The sequence below is a fragment of the Cordyceps militaris genome (genome assembly GCF_000225605.1).
Source record: "Cordyceps militaris CM01 unplaced genomic scaffold CCM_S00009, whole genome shotgun sequence".
Classification (NCBI taxonomy): domain Eukaryota; kingdom Fungi; phylum Ascomycota; class Sordariomycetes; order Hypocreales; family Cordycipitaceae; genus Cordyceps; species Cordyceps militaris.
In genome coordinates, this window is record NW_006271977.1 from 538,375 (window position 1) to 553,926 (window position 15,552).

Sequence of the window (15,552 nt, forward strand, 5' to 3'; positions counted from 1 at the left end):
TTACTTTTAAGACTATTATAAGCTAATTAGTACTAAGTCTTTAAGGTATTACCCTTTAAAGGTATTATAGTAAGCCTTTTATAGTTATAAGTTATAAAGTTTTATAAGTCTTATAGCTATTAAGGCTTCTTTATAGCCTACTACTATTTTATTACTTTTAGGACTATTATAGGCTAATTAGTATTAAGCCTTTAAGGTATTACCCTTTAAAAATATTATAATAAGCCTTTTATAACTATAAGTTATAAGGCTTTATAGGTCTTATAGCTATTAAGGCTTCTTTATAGCTATAATCTTATAGAAGCCTAAGCCTTTATAAGTTTATTATTATTTTATTACTTTTAGGATTATTATAATTAATTAGTATACTTAGTACTAGTATAATACTAGTATAATATACTTAATATTAGTATAATATTAATATAGTACTAATATAGTATACTTAGTATTAGTATAGTATTATTATAGTATACTTAGTATTAGTATAGTGCCTAGTATACCTTAGCTAGTAGTCCTTTATATATTTTATAGCTTTTAGGATAAAGTACTTTTACTAAATATAGTTTATAGTATAACTTTTATTTTCTATAAAATTTATTTATATAGGTTTTTAAGTTAAATTACCTTATAAGTAAAAAGTAGAAAATATAGTAGTTATAAAGCCCTCTATATAATAATAAGGCCCCCTATATAGTAATAAGCTACCTTATATTTAATATAATTATAAACTACCTTATACTTAGTATAACTATAAGCTACCTTATACCTAGAAGAAAAAGGTAACTTAGGTATACTAATAGGTACTATTATACCTATTAGTAAGTAAGAGAATTAGGCTATTATTATAGTATATTATAGTAGCTATAGTAGTTACTACTTTTCTTTATAGTTATTATTTTATTCTTTATAGTTATTATTTTATTTTTTATAGTTATTTCTAGTTATTTTTCCTAGTTAATATAGATTAAATAAGAGTAATAATAGGTAGCTTTAAAGCTAGAAGAATAATCTCCTATTACCTAGTATATCTAGTATTTACTTATACTATATAACTAGATAGAAGTTATATAATATAATAACTTTACCTCTTACCCTATATATGCCCTATTGGTTATAATAACTATTAATAGTATTAATATACCTATAGAAGTAATATATATACTTCTAAAATATTATCTTTTTATAGAAATTATCCCTTTTTAGCTATTTAATAAAGGCCTAATAAAGCTTCTAATATACCTTAAGGTATTCCTTAATAATATTATAAATTACTAGTTAGCTTAGTAAAAAGAATATAGCTACTATTTATTATATTATTCTTTAGTTAATTACTATTAGGAATACTAATAGTTTTATTTTTACTATAAGCCTTTATAATACCCTTAATTTTATATTTATTAGTAACTATTTAAGTAAAGTAGAGAATATTTTCTTTAGTATTTAAAATAGGTATATAAATATAGTATTACTACTATTAAGATACTATTATCTTATTATATTTATAGTTATAGTTTTTTTATAGTTACCTAGATTAAGCTAATAATAGAATTTATATAGTATTACTATATAAATTAAATTATTAAGTAGTTTTTTAACTTCTACTTTATTACCCTCTTTAAAAATATTTATAACTACTTAATAAAAAGCCTTAAGGCTAGTAATATTTATTTCTATTACTATTTTTAATTAATAACTTAATAAGTTAACTTAAAGTTATAATTTATAAAATAAGAAAATATTAACCCCCTAGAATTAATATTCTATTATATAAAAAAGGGGGTTAGGGCTTTTAGCTAATGTTTTTAGGTATAAAGCTAAAAGGTATATTTAAAAATTTATATAACTTTTTTAAGTCTTAAAAAAATTAATATTCTTTTTTTTAATTTTTTAGAAAAGTCTAAATACTACCTTTTATAGGTAAGCGCTATATAAAGAGCTCTACTATAACTTTAACTCTTAATCGAAAAAAACTCGCTATTACACTCTAAGATAGCAGCGCAGCTAATACAGCTTATAGAAGAATAATAGAAAGCAAAGATAATAGGGAAAATCAGCCTTATATTAAATAAAGCTATAAGGAATAACTAGTTAATTTATATATCCTATTTCCTAGCCTTAGGCTATATAATTTAAGTTATAAGATAATACTATATTTTAAGATACTTAAGGTTATTACTTATCTATACTTATTATTAGTATAAATAAGATAAGCTCTCTTATTAGCTATAAGGGAAAAGAGAGACGGGAAAAAAAAAGACCCTTGTGAAGGAAGAAGAAAAGAGGGATAGGAAAAAGAAATAATAGTACAACATCAACTTTCTTACACGCACGTCCAAGTGTTGGGCTTACCATGGCCCCGTTCCGTACAAATCCGTCATGACGGACCACGGAATAGCGTCCCAGGCATCCAAGGAAACCCAATACCCAGCCAGCGGGCGGTGGTCCGTCGGGCTGCTCTTCGCTTCCTGTGTGTCCGGGGGCAGCGGCCGCCAGACGGTGTACGGACACTGCTCAAAGTCTGCATAGTCCTTGAAGTCAATCTGGAGACCCCTCTCGACCTGCAGCCAGGGAAAGTAGATGCTGCTGTCAAAGGCCACCTCGCAGTGCTGCAGGGTGCGGCGCCAGCACCGCATCAAGCCCTCGAGCTGCGCCAGCATGCCGGCGACGCGGGCGTGCAGCACGACGGACGGCGCGCAGTACGCCGACAGCTGGGTGGCGGGCCACATCTCGCCGGCCAGGACGAGGTGCAGGCGGGTGAGACACGGAAAGGCGTCGGGCAGCAGCGACAGGAGGTGGGGGAGGTGCTCGACGGCGTCGTGCGGGCGCGGGTAGACGACGCGGTCCGAGGCGACGCGGGGGCGGCCCATGGTGAGCGACAGCGAGAGGCGGGCGATGGCGGCGCGGCTGCTGGTTGCGGGCGCGATGCGGGCCATGTTCTCGAGCGCAAACGACTCGTTGAGGCGAAACGTGTTGCGGCGGTAGAGCACGTCGACGCCCTCGGCGTGCGCCTGGCGGCAGGCGAGAAGCCAGCCGAGCGCGCCGACGCGGCACGAGGCGAGCCCGGCCGCGGGGAGGCCGCACAGGGCCGCGCCGCCGGTGAAGCAGCGGTCGCGGTCGACGACGAAGAGCGGCGCGGGCAGCGCGGCGGGCGCGCGGCGGGCGTCGAAGCACCGCCGGTGGCAGAGGTGGCCCGTCGGCTTCCACGCGAGGTCGGTGCTGGCGAGGTCGACGAGGTCTGGCCGCGGCGGAACGAGGCCGTTGGGCGGTGTTTGCGGACGTGCGCGGCTGGTGGCGGGCGTGCTCACCAGGTCGAGATCGGCGTGGATGGTGCGGTCGCCAAAGGCGGCGACGAGGATGAGGATCCTGATCTCGGCAGGCAGCTGCAGGAGGGCGCTCGTCTGGACGATTGGTTTCTGGCCGTGTTGCGGGCGCGGCGAGGGCGGCGGTGATGCATAGTGGCTGCCACGGCGGGCGGGTCCGTGGATGAGATTGGATCGGAAGACGGGCGGCTCTGCGTCCCGGTTCATGGTCGTAGGGAACCAGCAAGGAGAGGCCCGAATGGAGGAGTTAGCCGGGTCGATGGGCGGGAGCTGGATAAAGCATGGAGGCTGATGGCATGGACACGAAGCTGCAAGGCGGCTGGCAGGACTTCTGGTTGGAGCAGAGAAAAGTATAAAATAGACAGCTTCCCCTCATCGGTTCGGGGAGGCGCATTGACCTCTTAAATGTTTACAAACGGACAGCCAAATGCTAAGAAAAAAGTGGTCGTGGTGCAGCAGAAAATTGATATACGATCCAATGTGAAGCCATCTTCACATCATGCATATCCCTTTTTTTCCTTGTCCATCTGGCGCCGTTGACGCATGTAAGAAGAGTGAGAGCCGGGCCGGCTTTAATAATAATTTATTAAAAGTAGTACATACTAGATTCCGATTAGTACCAGTAGCGTCGTTTTTGACAGGACATGATCTACAGATTACAGCGGGGTTTATTAGGCAGCTTCAGTACTGTACTGTCCTACTCGTGCGCAACATCTTGCCGACAGGAGATGGGACGTTGTCATGTACGAAAAAATAGTATGACGCCAGAAAAAAGAGAAATAAAATGCCGACGGAGATTGCTGGTAATAGTGCATGCGGTTCTCAATACTACGAAATGACCTACCGTGCGCTGCAGCTGTGGCGGCGGACCCTGGTGAAGACATCTCCCAACCAGGCACAAAATACAATTTGCAAGAAATTGGATAGTGATATAACGACATTATACCGATCATCCATAGAAGTGGTCTGGTTTACTTGGCATATGCACACAGCCGTCTCATCGTCGCGTGCCTCTTTGTTCTATAGCATCCCTGTTCGCTTAGGCAGAAGATCCTTCCACCAAGTACACTCTCTGCGTTCCAAGCACCTGGTTCGGATGGCAGGCCGAGCCACCCGGATCCCGCAGCTATTGTCTTTTATTATACTACTATAGTTATTACTAGTTACTATAGTTCATCCAAAGTATGGCGCCCCAGTCCCGCTTCAGTTCCACATGCCCACTCACCGCGCTCACCACCACGAGACCACGCACCGAACGTTCCCATGCCTGTCAATCCAGAAATATCACCGAGATGCACTCGGCTCGCGGAGTTAGCCACAGTCTAGACTCGTCTTTTCAGTGACTCTGTTCCCCACGAACCGCGCTGTGGGGTGCGAGTTCGTGGATCTTGCTTATGGAGGGAGAAGCGCTCTTAATGAGTGTGGAGAGCACGAAAAATGAGACGACGGCTTCTTTAGATCGTATCTGGTAGTCTAGCGTGTCTATTGGCTCTGTTTGCGTATTTCGGACGGATGGACACTGCCATCTTACACTCACCCCCAGCTGAGCAGCAACTTCTCACACCCATCCGCAATTACGGAACTCGGCGAGGACAATGGTACTGGTCCCTATTATAACTCTGAAACTATTATTAGACAAATAAGACTATCTACTATCTCTATTCGTGGATGAAATGAGAAAAACCTTGCAAGCCACGAGGCAATCCACCCGGTGTTAGACAATGTAATTGTATTGCCACGTGAGTAATACAAGCGCGATAAATCCCACATACACGGTAAAAATCGACTTGAAGAAGAAGAAAAAAAATAGCTGGAAAACTTGTACCTGTCCGCTGCCAAGGATGTCTCACGGCTCCTTGCCCCACGGCGCAAAAGGAGCATAGGAGCCATCGCACGCCTCCGTCGTGAGGAAGTGCTCACCCGACTGGTCGGCGCCGCTGACGTCCTCGCCGGCGGGCCCGTAGATGCGCAGCGACAAGTCGGAGGCGCCGCCGGTGTTGCCCCAGAGGACGCGGATGGGGTAGTAGGTGCCGGCCTCGAGGTCGCGGTAGATGTTGCGGGGGCGGTTGTCGCCGTAGAAGAACTGGATAATGTCGGCGTTGTCGCGCGTGTAGTTGCCGTACGCCTTGTCGCCGAACCACATGATGGTGATGTCGTCCGAGTACGGCGAGTTGAAGCGGTAGCGGCCCGCCTGGCACGCAAAGAGGAAGCCGCGGTAGCTGGCCGCCGCGTTTCGGAAGAGCGGGTCAAAGTCCTTGCCCGGCTTGCGGTCGTCGGTGATGTAAATGGCCGTCTGCAGCGTCGTGCTGTACACGGGCTGCGTCTTTTTGAAGTAGGCTGGCGAAAAGGTCTTGTAGGTCGGCGACATGTCGCGGCGGAACGGGTTGGTGTACAGGGCGTACTGGATGCCTTTGGAACAGGTGGGCGTCGGGCAGCTGGAGGGGATCACGCGGGATTTGGTCGTGGTGGGAGGCTTGGGGATGAGGCTCGTGATGGGCTTGACAATGGTGGGGGTGGTGGTAGTCTTTGTGGTGGTGACGACGCTGGGAGTGATGGTAGCCTTTTTGGTGGAGGCAGGAGAGGCAATCGTGGAACTGTGGGGGACGACGACGCTGGGAGTCATGGTAGTCTTTGTGCTGCTGGTGAGAGATGCAACGGTTGAGCTGTTGGTGGTGACGACGCCGCTGGGAGTGATGATAACCTTTGTGCTGGTGGGAGAAGTCGTGATGGAGTTGCTTGTTGTGACTGCGGTAGAGATGCTAGTGACTTTCGTTGTCATCTCCGTGGTGGTTGTGTTGGTGACGATAGATTGAATGCTAGTGACTGTCTGCTTCGATGAAGTGGTTGTGGAATTGGCGAGGATGGGCTGGGGGCTGATGACTGTCTCGTTGGACGTGATGGTCGCAGTAGATGTAACAGTAGAATTCTCCATCGTAATGACCTTGGTCGGGGTGACCTCGACGGGCGTTGCTAAAGCCGCCGAAACGGTGATGGTGGTGAAAACGGGGACAATGCTAGTGACGACCTCGTTGCACGTGGTGGTAACCAGAGATGTGAATGTAGACTTGTTTGCCGTGATGACTTCAGTGACGGTGACAACCACAGGAACTGTCAGAGTCTTGGTGGTGGAAATAGCAACGTTGGATGTGACTGTCTCGGTAATGACGACGATGGATGTGCTTGTCTCAACAATGGGCATGCCGCTCGATGTCGTGGTGTAAGTCACAACCTTGGGGACGGTGGTCGTGACGACGGCGGTCTCGCGAGACATCTGGGGCACTGTCACGACGGAAGTGGCAACATGATCCTCTGTGACGGTGCAGTCGTCGGCCACAGCCTCGACAGGAGTCTTGGTGATGGAGCCGGCGTCGGACGAGAGTACAGCAACGACAGAGCCACTGGTGACCAGCTTGGAGCTGCCACTGGTCAGAGAGCTCTGCGTTACGACGGAGCTGCCAGATAGGCTTTGGGAGCTGCTACCACTGGGAGAGTGCGTGGCCATGGTGATGGGAAGACGATCGGGGCCGACAGTTGCGCCATCGTGGCCCGTGTTGGTGCTGCCATCCTGGACACGGACACAGCACGACCCCGGCTGGCACGCTTCCTCAGGAAGCTGGCCCTGGCCGCCGAGCATAAAGTAGGCATAGCAAGGATGCTGCTCAAAAGGAAGGTACTTGGTGACGGTGACGACAGTGGGCTGCTGGTGCGCGGCCGCGAGCGAGGCCGAGGCCAGGAAAAGAGCGAGGAGCTGCATTGTGAAGCAGACAATCATGGATGAGGGTTGATGTGCTGCCTATCTACATTTTTACAGAAGAACAGCTCTACTTATACTCAAAGAAACGAACGGTACAAGTAACTATACCTACGGACATTGCTTTCTACCGTGTACTAGCTGGGCCCAGCAGGAACGGATGGGTCGATGCGCAAAGACATCAGGCCAGCAACGGCGAATATAGATTGCCATCCGGTAAGAGGCCTCGACGCTCGTCCGACGTGGAGTTTTGGTGGTTTTGCAGATTTTTTTTTCTTTCGTCATCTGCCAAGACGAACGGTGATGAGTGTGGAGTGAAATATGCGACTGGCGAGCTGGCGAGAGATGAGATGGAGGACGGCCGAGCGAGAGGCGCGTCGGCTTACAATGGAGGATTTTTAACGGAAAAAAACATAAAAAAAAACGGACGTAACAGTGTGAGATGTTCTCTCTACTTCATTTCGTTCTTTTGGTTTCTTATGCTGAATGTTTCGTTGGTCTGAAACTGCCATTGTCCCACGTTGAACTAGTGTCGTCGTTTCGAATCAAGAATCACAACCGTCGAAACGCCACTACTGCAATGATCCTGGGCTCCAAATTTCGGCACGCGAGCCGTGGATCCTGGGAGGGGGGCGTGTTGCTATTTTCTTGTTTTCTTGGACAGCCCTGGATTTGCTGTTATAATAAGCGAACGAGTATTACTCCGCTCTCACGCGACTCAGGGTGTGTGCGTGAAGGTTGGCCGACGATGGGGGCACTTTGTTCAGTCGTGGGCCCTGAGAGAAATTCGGTGACAGGCCGAGATGGAGCGAGTTGATAATTGGTGCAGAATGGAAATGAGAAGAGGTTCAAATAATAAGTAAAAAAGTACGAGAATATCGTCATGGCGGTCATGGCGCACAACATGCGGGTTCGAGACTAGCATCGTCTCAATCTCTTGTGACGACATGAGCGATTTCAGCCACATGCACCTTTCGTCCCCATACGGAAATGGGAAACTCGATTAAATTAGAGAAAATCATCGCCGGCGCACGCTCACCTGCTTCTCAGCCACAAGTCCGCCTCCCCGTCTCATGTTCGGCCACGGTGAAACCTGCCCTGTTCCGGGCCGCCGCCGCCAGTCCTGTCTATTGGTCCCGGGCTGTCCAACGACGGGCCGAACCAGTTGTCGCCTTGGTTTGGGTTCATCCTCCGTCCAACGGCTGAAACGACAAAAATCCCCGTCTCCGATCAACAAGGAAACGCCGTGCCGGATGGGCACACTTTGTCGATCCCCTTTTCATTTCAGCTGCTACAGAGTACTCGACAGGGACTCGTTCTTGGCCCGAGCAGCTCGTGCGTGTGTCACTCCGCGACCCGGCGCTTCGCGACACACTCCCTGTGTGACGGAGCAGTTGCGCGTGGCTAGTAGTTCCTATCGAGGGTTGAATGGCCTTCGATCCTACCGCTCTGTAATTTACCATGCGTTGTCGATGGTGTGGATATAAGGCACTGCTAGCCCGGCTGCTCTTTGGCTTGACGATACATGTCTAGCTGACCCATATCATGAGGTGAATCTTCTTGTCCGTTCCTTTCATACCTTTGTACTCTTTTTCCTTTTCGCTTTTGTAAAGCTTTCATTCTTTGGCCTGCCATCAGGTCAGTTCTGCTGTGCAGAGTTCAGACCTTGTTTTCTTCTTCTTTCCTCTTCTTCTCTTCTCGTCTTCTCTTTTCTTCTTCTTCTTTTTTCTTCTTCTCTTTTTGGTTCTGGCTTGACAGTCCCTGTCACTCCTTCATTCATCATCAACACATTCACCATGGTTCGCGCTTCCACGCTCTACACCACGCTGCTCACCGCGGCCCTCACCGCCAGCAGCCCCGTCCTCCCGCGCGCCGTCACCGAGCTCGACGACGCCGCCTTCCGCGAGGCGCAGCAGCGCGACGCCAGCGCGACGCGCGCCCTCTCCAACGTGCAGATCAAGGCCTTTGACGGCCGCTGCCTCTTCGTCGACGCCCTGTCGGGCGACTTCCGCGCCAACCTGACGCCGCTGCAGCTCGCCGCCTGCAGCAGCCGCGCCGGCACCGGCCAGGGCTTCGAAGTCATCACAAAGGGCACGCACAACGACCAGCCGGGCCGCGCGCTCGTCGTGAGCACCCTGACGCAGGCGTGTCTGAGCGTCGACCCCCGCAGGCCCGCCGACACGCAGGTCCATCTGTTCTCGTGCGGCGGACGCGCAGATGGCGGCGGCCAGGTGGCGGACTCGCAGCTGTTTGCCTTTGCGGCCGCGCAGGAGGGCCGTGCGATGGCGCTCACGCCGCAGAACAGCCCCGGCAAGTGCCTGGTGGTCGCTGGGGACAGGGTTGTCCTTGGGGACTGCAATGACAAGGACAACGCGCAAAAGTTTACCTTTGGTGGTGATGCTGGCAAAGACAACGACCGTGGCGCCAACAGCAGCCAGGGCAACAAGAGCACATCCAGCTCGGCTCCTGCTCGTGAGACACCCAGCGCTGTACTCAACATCCCTGCAAGACTGGTAAAGTCAGTCACGACGAGCACGCCGCTCTCTCTTCCGTTTTCCACTTCCAGCGATGCAGTGTGCAGCCAGAAAGTGGTCACCACGGTCGACACAGTCACCACCACCATGCCAACTGCCTACAGGACAGTCAGCGCTACTGAGACTCTCTCTTCGACCGTTAATCCCACCGGCACATCTGCACCCGGCAAAACGGCCGTAGCCAGCGACACTGGCGGGTGCGACAGCAGCAGCAGCGGCGGTAGTCAGAACACTGGCAGCACAGACAAGGACGGCATCAATGAACCAGCCGCAGTCACCGCGTGTGGCCGCAACATAGTCCGGCCCATGACGGCCGCGCGCCTCGCCGACGGCCAGCACACGGCCAACCCGACCGCCGAGGTGCCCGTCTCGCGCGGCTCCAGCGCAACGCTCAGCCCGACCGCTGCCGCCGCCGCCAACCAGTTCGACGCGACGGCGCGGCGCGTCCTCGAGAGCGTCAACGTGCGCGCCGCCGCCGACGGCCGCTGCCTCGCTATTGACCCGACCGCCGGCGACTTCCGCCAGAACCTGATCCCCGTCGGCCTCGCGGCGTGCAGCGAGGACCCGGCGCAAAAATTCGACGTGGTGACGCGCGGGAGGCACATTGACGGCGCGGACGGCAAGGCACTGCTGGTCAGCGTGCTGACGAATGGCTGTCTCAACTTTGACAGTCGCCGACCGCAGGGGGATACGGTGACGCTGTTTTCGTGCGGTGGTCGTGCGGATGGAGGTATGTTTTTTTCTTTTTTTCTTTTCCTTTTTTTCGGCATTTTTTCGAGCACATGCTGACCTGAGCAGAGGGCCAAACGACGATGTCTCAACTGTTCCCGTTTAGCGGCAACAAAACCATTGTTCTTCAGCCTGCTTCGGATGACGGCAAGTTTTGTCTCGTCGAGGACAAGGACAGGCTGGGATCAGCGGGCTGCGACAATCAAAAAGACCAAGTCTTTGAGCTGGTGGAAGTTCTCAAGTCCACAGCGGATAAGCTCCTGTAACAGGGGGTTCCACCAACCGTAGCCTCGGAAGAGGGTTCATTTTTCATGTTCGGTATTATATAACTTGATTGACTTGTACTTGATGCGTTGTAGATTATAGATTGAATATACGACTGTTTTTTCCGATGCTCGAATTATGCACGAAACAAATGTCCGACTTTCCTCCTAAGCAAACAGGAACAGTCGGGACTCGGTCGAGTGGGGCCGATCCACCAGTTCGTCAACAGCTCAACCAGATCTGCGTCACTTGCTGGTCATTGTTGGCTAGCTAGGTCTTTTCTCTCAACCTCTTCCGTTGACACCGTCCACCCCCCTGCGCATCTTCACCACCGTCCCTTCCCAGCAAACCAACCCAACAAACGCATCCCACCCGACCAACCAACCCCCAGCAAACGCACCGGACGCTGCCCAAGTCATGGCTACGCCCGTGGCCGTCGCCGTCCTGGCCGCGGTCGGCGTGCCGGTGCTCACCGCGGGCCTGATCCTCGTGCCCCGGCGGGGCTTCCTCAAGGCCACGGGCGCGGCGCACGCCGTGCTGCCCAAGCCCGTGTCGCGGCTCGACGGCCGCGACGTCGTCGCCATCCTGCTGCTCATCGTGGCCAAGCTGCTGCAGCGCGTGCTGGGGCTCGCCCCGCCGCTCGTGCCCTCGCCCGACCGCCTCGGCTTCGACCTGCCCGCGCTGTCCGTCACGAGCACGCTCGCCATCGACGACGGCGACCTGCAGCGCTTCGACGCCGCGACGTCGCCCGAGGCCCCGAAACCCGACCGCCCGCCCGCCGACGGCAACAACAGCAACAACCGCTCCCTCCTCATCGCCGCCCTCGCCAACCCCCTCATGTCCGTCCTGCTCGCCAACCGCCACCTGCCGATCCACCCGCTCGGCGCCGTCAACACCCGCAACACCTTTACCTTTGTCGACCCCGAGGCCTGCCGCGACCCGACGCGCGTGCTCGACCCGACGCGCGGCATCACCGTCTCCGCATCCCTCGGCGGGCCCGCCCACCCCGGCCGCCGGGTCAAGCGCGGCGTCGAGTTCGAGATTGCCTTTGAGGTCGCGGCCCTGCGCCGCGGCGACACCTCCCCGACCGTCATCTTCCGGCAGGTCGGCGCCGTGCTGGCCTACCTGCCGCGCGACACCCAGCCGCTCTACCGGAGCGCCCGCGACGACGACGACGACGACGACCTGGAGCCGGCGTGGATGTCGGCTGACGGCGAGATTGTCGAGCTCGGCATGCGTGCGCCCGCCAAGTGGGCGGCGCTGTGCCGCGACTACAACCCGATCCACATGTCGAGCGTGCTCGCCCGCGCGTTTGGCTTCCCGGGCCGGATCGCGCACGGCAACCACGCGCTGGCGCGCGCCGTGGAGCGTATCGCGCGCGACCCCGCGCGAGTCATGACGCCGGGCCTGAATACCGCCGACAAGGCCGTGCTGCTCCTGTCACGCGGCGACGGCGGCAAGGAGACGCCGAGCGCGCTCGAGGTGCGGTTTCAGCGGCCCATGGTCCTGCCGGCGAGGTTGGGACTCGAGGTGGCTGACGTCAAGGGCGGGTTCGCCCTGCGCGTGGTCAAGAATGAAAAGGAGCACCTGACAGCGAGGTGGACGAAGCTGTGAGGGTCATGTGCAGTGGAAATTGTGCACAGGTGAAAAGCTAGAGTGTATTGAAATTTACGTCATGAGTCACGGCCATTGAGGGTTGATGAACTGTCATTTGTATTATTTACTGTCATTTGTATCATTTTCGGCTCCGGTGAACGAGAGCTTGTAACTGTATAATTAAAATAAAAGAAGATGATTTTCAGTCCATTTTGGTTCAGGAAAAATGGGCGCCTTGCTGGAGCCAGACGTGAATGACCATCTAAGTGCGTACCGGACATTAAGCCGACGGTATGCGACCGACAACAGTGCCGGCCAGTATTCGCGACAGAGCACAAGGAGCGAGTGGGCACGTGAGTCGAAATCGATATGTGTTTGTTGATAATTGCACAGGCTCCGCTAAATATACATGTCACGCATTTCAACGTCCCCGAACCAGAATCTACTCTGTAGCTCCCCCCTCGGCCAATGTTGTTGTTTCCGGCTTGGGCGCCGAAGCTTTCGCCATGGCCACGTAGTGACTGGTGCGAAAGTCGCGCCAGAGGGCGGGCATGATGTACTGCAGGACCTGATCGGCGAGCTCCTCCGGCTGGCGGCCCTTGCCCTCCTTCCAGAGGTGGCGGACCAAGGCACCACGACAGCCATGCTCGGCGGCAGTCCACGGGGAGCCATTCGCCTCGGCGCAGGGCACGGCGCGGACATCGTCCGGGCGGGCGAAGCGGAAGTGGCGGACGAAGCTGACGAGGGCGGCCTGCTCGTGGGGCCAGTCGTAGGCGAAGCGGCGGCAGTCGGGGAACTCGTCGCCGGCGGGGCAGCGCAGCCAGGCGTCGATGAGGTCGTGGGTGCGGGAGCTGTTCTGGGCAATGATGAAGCCCGTGTTGAGGTAGCGCTGGCCGCGCGGGTCCGTGTTGAAGGGCTTGTCCGGGTCGGCGGCGAGCATGAGGCCCGTCGCGTTGGTGTGCTGCCAGTGGTTGAGCAGCCACTCGAGCGGCAGCGCCGGGTACCGGAACACGGCGTCTTGGTCCAGGAAGACGACAATGTCGTACTGCAGCAGCGCGTGCTTGATGGCGGGGATCTTGGACCACGTGTGCGACCAGTCGGCGACGCGTGTCACTTGGATGAGCCGGTAGTCGTAGCCGTGGATGCGCGCTGTATGGTGGGTGTTAAGAGTTTCTTCTTTTTGGGGGTTTGGACCAAACGTTTGCAGGTAGAAAAAGGGAAGAATACGTACAGTACAGGTAGTGGCTCAGCATGCCAGAGGATATGGCGTCTGGGTGCGGCCACTTGACGCCAGCGGCGCTGAGGAGCTCGCCGTCCTTGGTCATGGGCCGGGTGTCGGCGTCCATGATGAGGACGCGCTTCCCGAGCGGCTTTGTGTAAAAGGGCTCGCCCTCGGTGCGGAATACCTCGCCCGTCTCGTCGGTAAAGTTGTCGGCGGTGATGGGCGTAATCTGCGGCCGGTAGAGGGCTTCGATGAGGTTGCCTAGCAGTGAGACCTCTGTTGGCTGCTTGGCGGCGTCGGCGAGTTTGGCCGCGCGCCGCGCCGTCGCCTCTGGGTCAAAGTACGTCGCCAGTAGAAGCACGGAGCAGACGACGAACATGGCGAGCGGGATGAGACTGAACCGCTTTATCCGTTGCTGGCATAGCACGGAGCTGTTCATGGTGACTGACCATGCTGTGTAAGAGGTCTGCATCGCGGGAGGTGGACAAGAAGGATGAAGAGTGTCAGCCTCCCCTTCTAGGTTCAAAGAGCACAGTGAAGAACAGATTGAGGGCACATTTTAACTCAACGCGTGAAATCGCCGAGCGGGACTACATATTGGCGACAGGATAAGATAAAAGGCGGCAGGTCCAGAACCATTCCTCCGGATCGCTAGTCTTTGGAGGCGTCCCATATCGAAGGGCTGATTATGGGTTTCTCTAGCCCTGCAACGGCTTAGTGGGAGGAATAATGTACCGGCCAAGGTTAGATCGGTGTTCTAGCTCGGGCACTACCCATTTTGACAGGCCCGGGGTCGGGCTCTCTCCCTTGAATGAACAGGACGAGGCAGGATGGCAGCTTAAACCTGGGGTTGAGAAGCTGTTGGTTATGCAACTTATGCGACTTGCGGAGTCAACATGTCAGTGAAGCGCCACTCGGTACAATGGGACTTATTTCGTTGACGGACGGGATGGTTCCTGGGACGCTGGGGTTGAGATAGACGTTGTGGCTTTTCGTAAACGTTGCCCCTTGCGCCGTTGGGTTGCCGGATGAGGCTACTGTACTAGCAAGCGCGCCGGGTCCAACGCCGGGTCCGGCTATCAGGACGTTGGTTGGGGCAGGGACTGGGTGATGGGGTTTGCCTGAACTGAGTTGGTAGAGTTAGTAGGACTCAGGGTTAAGACAATTGCAATGGCATTTGTTTCTTGCTGGTGGTGCGGCATGCCAGGGAAGCGTGGGGACAATTGGAGGACGAAGCTACTCGCATTCCACCGCGGCGCCATTGTGTCCGTTGCAGGTGCGCTTAATACTAATGGACTGAGAAACTCTTCTTATGTCTTATCCAGCTGTCTTACATTCATGGTTCTGGACAATCAAATAAACGGTTTAATAAATGCAGTGGTCACGTTATAGACTTGATCAATAAAATAGGCCTTTTTGATAGAGAAAAAAAGGCATCATTTTAGTTCGTGACGATGTTGCCTAATAATTATGAAAGCGAACTGCGCTGCAATAATTTTACGCTGTATTGTGCAAGACTAATTTGTAGTAGCGCCGCACAACACGGGACGAAGGGAATAAAAGAAATAAAAGTGCATGAAGTTTTAGTCAAAGGATCGCCACACCAGCCACAAGGGCGTGGCTTGGCGGGCAATGCGCCACTGAAAAATGCATAAATCAATCTTGAAGTCATGTCTAGAAATAGACCGAGGCCTCAGTATATATAATTCGCGTCGGCGCTTTTCCGCATGAAATCCATCATTCGCTCTGTGTCGCTGTCCTCTCACTATCAGGTAATTTGTCCTGCCCTGCCCTGCCATATTATCCGTTATCCGTTATCCGTATCGATACCGTGTCTTGGACTCGATAGCATCGTATTCTGCCAGGGCCAGGGGATCCTTGTCGCCAGGGTTTCTCCATCAAGCCCCAGATGCCGCTTATTATCCTTGCACGAAACGTGAATACAGTGTACATGCGTATCCGTCATCCGTACGAATTACCTACATTATACACGCATCATGCACTTTGTTCCTCGCCAGCTGCGTATTCCCATTGGCAAATTGACCACAACAATCCCCAGTTTTCTACGGATGGCGCGTTTTTTAGTCAGGGCCGCTTCTGCACTAAGGTGCCCGATCATCGCCTAGAACCCCTGAG

The 15,552-nt window shown here is 52.6% G+C and overlaps 4 protein-coding genes across 4 annotated transcripts; 1 reads left to right on the forward strand and 3 right to left on the reverse strand.

The window, feature by feature from the left end:
• Nucleotides 1–2,345: 2,345 nt before the first annotated feature.
• On the reverse strand, nucleotides 2,346–3,527 carry CCM_09481 (uncharacterized protein; the record flags this gene model as incomplete). Its single annotated transcript, XM_006674614.1, has 1 exon — nucleotides 2,346–3,527. One exon carries the CDS (start codon nucleotides 3,525–3,527, stop codon nucleotides 2,346–2,348), a length of 1,182 nt encoding a protein of 393 aa, XP_006674677.1.
• Nucleotides 3,528–5,166: 1,639 nt separating this feature from the next.
• CCM_09482 (GLEYA adhesin domain) lies at nucleotides 5,167–7,192 on the reverse strand (the record flags this gene model as incomplete). The annotated part of the gene is made up of 2 exons (XM_006674615.1): nucleotides 5,167–7,113; nucleotides 7,187–7,192. The coding sequence occupies 2 exons, from the start codon at nucleotides 7,190–7,192 to the stop codon at nucleotides 5,167–5,169; spliced, it is 1,953 nt and encodes a 650-aa protein (XP_006674678.1).
• A 1,675-nt stretch (nucleotides 7,193–8,867) lies between these two features.
• Nucleotides 8,868–12,212, forward strand: CCM_09483 (Ricin B lectin; the record flags this gene model as incomplete). Its single annotated transcript, XM_006674616.1, has 4 exons — nucleotides 8,868–10,335; nucleotides 10,404–10,596; nucleotides 10,784–10,859; nucleotides 10,944–12,212. The coding sequence occupies 4 exons, from the start codon at nucleotides 8,868–8,870 to the stop codon at nucleotides 12,210–12,212; spliced, it is 3,006 nt and encodes a 1,001-aa protein (XP_006674679.1).
• Nucleotides 12,213–12,636: 424 nt separating this feature from the next.
• Nucleotides 12,637–13,855, reverse strand: CCM_09484 (uncharacterized protein; the record flags this gene model as incomplete). The annotated part of the gene is made up of 2 exons (XM_006674617.1): nucleotides 12,637–13,343; nucleotides 13,426–13,855. 2 exons carry the CDS (start codon nucleotides 13,853–13,855, stop codon nucleotides 12,637–12,639), a joined length of 1,137 nt encoding a protein of 378 aa, XP_006674680.1.
• Between the last annotated feature and the right edge of the window lie 1,697 nt (nucleotides 13,856–15,552).